The sequence below is a fragment of the Leptodactylus fuscus genome, chromosome 5 (assembly GCF_031893055.1).
Source record: "Leptodactylus fuscus isolate aLepFus1 chromosome 5, aLepFus1.hap2, whole genome shotgun sequence".
NCBI classification, from domain to species: Eukaryota; Metazoa; Chordata; class Amphibia; order Anura; family Leptodactylidae; genus Leptodactylus; species Leptodactylus fuscus.
In genome coordinates this window covers 1,501,599-1,505,800 of record NC_134269.1, presented here as the reverse complement: position 1 = coordinate 1,505,800, position 4,202 = coordinate 1,501,599, and the positions used below count along the sequence as shown (strand labels likewise).

Here is a 4,202-nt window from a genome sequence, read left to right as displayed (position 1 = left end):
CCTCTCCTCATTCTCTTGTTGTGTATTGTGTTGTGTTGCGTGTCTGTTGTCCAGCACTTCCCATCCTGTTTTGTCTGCGGCTGCACCTTGGTTTCTGTAGGGGTGACCACCTTAGTATCCCCAGTCCCTAACTCTCTTGTAGCTCTTGCCCTGTCAGCTAGGCCTACGTATTGGAGATCCAGGAGTTGCCGGGGCCAAGGCTAGCTTGGGTACAGCTGACCACCACCCGCAGGCAGGGCCTAGCTAGCCGCTGTAGTGTCAGGGAAAGTCTCCTTCCCCTGTTCCCTTAGCGGTGCAGTCTGCAGTCCGGATTCTGGGTCTGGGCATAGACCCGAACGTAACACATTAATTACATACATAAGCTTGTATGAAGAAGTCCAACAACCTATAACCCTACAGTGTTGAGCTAAAGTAAGGCAAAAAACCCCATAAGGCAGATGCCAATTTCTCCATGTCAGAGGAAAGAATTCCTTCCCGACTCTAAATCCAGAAATCAGTCTAAAACCCAGGACCAACTTACCAAGATGTAACACTCCTTACTTAATAATATAGTAATATTGTTTCCACTCAAGAAAAACATTCATGCCCTTTGCGAACTTACACAATGAAAATGGTTTCCCACTACAAACACCAATAAGTATGGAGACACTTTGATCCCCAACATTCAGGATAACAGGCGCCTGCGGCTGCCCGTAAGTGCACCGAGGTGTGGATGTATCATCTCTGCTTCATTCACTTCTATGGTGGTGCTGGATATTGTTTCTTTCTGTAATGTGCTGATATGTGCCCATTGTCCTTCATATTCTGCTTCTTTGTGTTACTTAGTTGTATCGGTATACAATACTTATCACAGCGGAGTCAATTGGTTTTTTAATTGATAGAACAATGGATAACTGGGTGAGTGAACAACAAAACAAGACCAATGACATTTGACCTGTATTTTTTTTAATGTGAAATATAAAATAATAATAATAAATAATAATAATAATAATAATAATAATAATAATAATAATAATAATAATAATAATAATAATAAACAAAAACAGAACAGAGGTCAAAAATGGCTGCTAAATACAAAGCAAGAGATAAAGACCTGACTACAGTGACCCAGTCTACACAGCAAAGCCGACCACTGATCTACAGAAAACAGAAATCTCCATTGGATTCTATCTGTTCTAAATTCCAGCAGGAAAAGTAGAATTTTTTAGAATTTTGTAAATAACTAATACCCAAATAATATATAATCTAGTTACATCGATATAATGAGAACCGGATTGAAACAAAAAAGTCATCACATTGTAGGTTCCGTTTCAGAGAACTTAATTTATTATAGGCAAAAAGTAAAGCCATTCCCTGGAAACATTGCCCTTAAGACACAATAACCACCGTCTTTCAAATTCTTAACATTATAACAAAAAGTTGCGTGTCCTTCTCCTACTACAAGAGTCTTTCCTTACCACAGACCTTGATACATTTCTTCACAGAATCCTGAATCTCCTTGTTCCTTAGACAGTAAATCATCGGATTTAGGAGCGGGGTCAGTACAATATAGACCAGGCAAAGGAACTTATTATAAGTGACAGAATGTCCTCTATAAGGGACCATGTAAATGGTGAGCATGGAGCCATAAAAGATGGAAACCACCACCAAGTGAGAGCTACAGGTGGAGAAGGTTTTTTGTCGGCCTGATGTGGAGGAAATTCCAAAAATGGTGATGAAAATAGAAACATAAGTCGTAATAACAAATAGAAAGGGCAAAACCATAATGGGAAAACAGAGAACAATCATTTCTATGTCGGGAACCGTTGTATCTGAGCAAGAGAGCTCCAAAACGGGGGCGTAGTCACAGAAGAAATGGTTAACAACATTCGGCCCACAGAAGTCTAAGCTACATACAAGAAGAAGTGATATAAGTATCAAAATAAAGCTGAGGACCCAGGATGACAAGACCAGGCCGTATCTAAGCTTGACAGTCATCATCGAGATATAATGGAGAGGTCTACAGATGGCCAAGTACCGGTCATAGGACATGGCTGACAGCAAATAACACTCACCACAGACTGTTCCACCATATAAGTAAGATTGAGCTAAGCAGCCAATGTAAGGTATAGTGCTCCCTTCCCTTATGATAACCTCCAGCATCTTAGGGACAACACTTGTTACAAGGACTACGTCTGACAGGGCCAAATGTCCAAGGAAAAAATACATCGGAGACTGGAGACGTTGGCTTGTGGAGACCAGTGAAATGATCAAGAGGTTCTCACATATAGTCATGGAATACATAACCAAGATAATGGAGAAGAAAGTCATCTTGTAATCCTTCAGTTCAGGGAATCCCAATATAAGGAACTCAGTGACTGCGGTAGAGTTCAGTTGATGCTCCTTCATCTGTGATTGTTATATGGAGGAGTCTTGTAGAGATTGTCATGGAGGACAAATTAAGTAATAATTATTAAACATTTTTTTTTTGTTTCTAATAAAGTTTTTTGTTGTTCCTTCATACATCATTCCAGTAAAGGGATATTCACATAGGGCAGATCGGCTGTAGACATTATGCCAAAAAACAAAAACAAACAATTCTATTCATCTCAATGGGATTGTATTGGCTCCAGGGACAAAGATTTCTGCAATTCCCATTCAGGTAAAGCGTGGCAGAAATGTACGGAACAAATCTATTACATGTGAACTCGCCCTAAGCCCCATTACACACCATTACAAACCATTACACACATGCTAATCGCTCCGATAGTATCTCAAGATACAACACAGAAAAAAAGAGCTGTCCATAATGTCCAGACAGATGTTCTCTAAGAATGGCTTAAGACTCAATGCCCTGTATTTATGTAAACCTGAAACCCCGAAGGAAGCGACGGCTGGAGATAATAATGTAACAGATTAAATAGGGAAACCATAATGAGCCCCCGGGGGGAGGAAGAACTACTGAGGAGAAGAGCAGGGCAAACTAATTGGAAGATTGTATCTGTAAACTTGAGGTCTCATATCTATCTATCTATCTATCTATCTATCTATCTATCTATCTATGTATTTTCTATCTATCTATCTATCTATCTATCTATCTATCTATCTATCTATCTATTAAAATAATTCTTCTGAATGTGCCCTTTAAGAATAAATTGTTATATGAATCTTATTTATTAAACCCTTTTTGTTGATTAGATAATAGTTATTTATAAATTGTTCAGGTTTTTTAGGTAACAATGTAAGACATGAATTTGGATCTTTATGGCCACAACTAACCTTTTTGTATAACCAAGTTTTTTGATAAACACATTATTAAATGGATATTCCCATCTCAAGGATCCTATTTGTACTGATACATTGTGTAAATAGAATAATTTTCCTAAATACATTGCTTTAGAAATTCTGCTTTGCTTGCTTGATATGTCAGATTATTCTGTGCCCCACGTCGCAATGTTGCTTTTAAGACACCCATTGCCCATTGCATTGCTTTCAAGACACCCATCTAATATCTGATAAGATAGATCGGGAGAATGAGTCACTGCTCTCTGAGGTAGTCTGAGTGCTCATACTGCTCTCTGGGTGGGCTGTGTGCTCTCACTGCTCTCTGGGGTGGTCTGAGTGCTCTTACTGCTCTATGGGTGGGCTGTGTGCTCTCACTGCTCTCTGGGGTGGGCTAAGAGTTTTCACTGCTCTCTGGGGTGGTCTGAGTTCTCTCACTGCTCTCTGGGGTGGGCTGAGAGTTCTCACTGCTCTCTTAGGTTGGCTGAGAACTCTCACTGCTCTCTGGGGTGGGCTGAGAGCTCTCACTGCTCTCTTAGGTTGGCTGAAAGTTCTCACTGCTCTCTGAGGTAGTCTGAGTGCTCACACTGCTCTCTGGGTGGGCTGAGAGTTCTCACTGCTCTCTGGGGTGGTCTGAGTGCTCTCACTGCTCTCTTAGGTTGGCTGAAAGTTCTCACTGCTCTCTGAGGTAGTCTGTGTGCTCTCACTGCTCTCTGGGGTGGGCTGAGTGCTCTCACTGCTCTCTTAGGTTGGCTGAGAGCTCTCACTGCTCTCTGGGGTGGGCTGAGAGCTCTCACTGCTCTCTTAGGTTGGCTGAAAGTTCTCACTGCTCTCTGAGGTAGTCTGTGTGCTCTCACTGCTCTCTGGGGTGGTCTGAGTGCTCTCACTGCTCTCTTAGGTTGGCTGAAAGTTCTCACTGCTCTCTGAGGTAGTCTGAGTGC

At 41.3% G+C, this 4,202-nt stretch overlaps 1 protein-coding gene across 1 annotated transcript; it reads right to left on the bottom strand.

The window, feature by feature from the left end:
- Nucleotides 1-1,437: 1,437 nt before the first annotated feature.
- On the bottom strand, nt 1,438-2,388 carry LOC142204650 (olfactory receptor 6N1-like). Its single transcript, XM_075275958.1, has one exon. It carries the CDS (start codon nt 2,386-2,388, stop codon nt 1,438-1,440), a length of 951 nt encoding a protein of 316 aa, XP_075132059.1.
- Nucleotides 2,389-4,202: the final 1,814 nt, after the last annotated feature.

Coding starts and splice junctions, on each gene's coding strand:
- LOC142204650 (XM_075275958.1), bottom strand. CDS start 2,388: ATGAAGGAGCATCAACTGAACTCTACCGCAGTCACTGAGTTCCTTATA.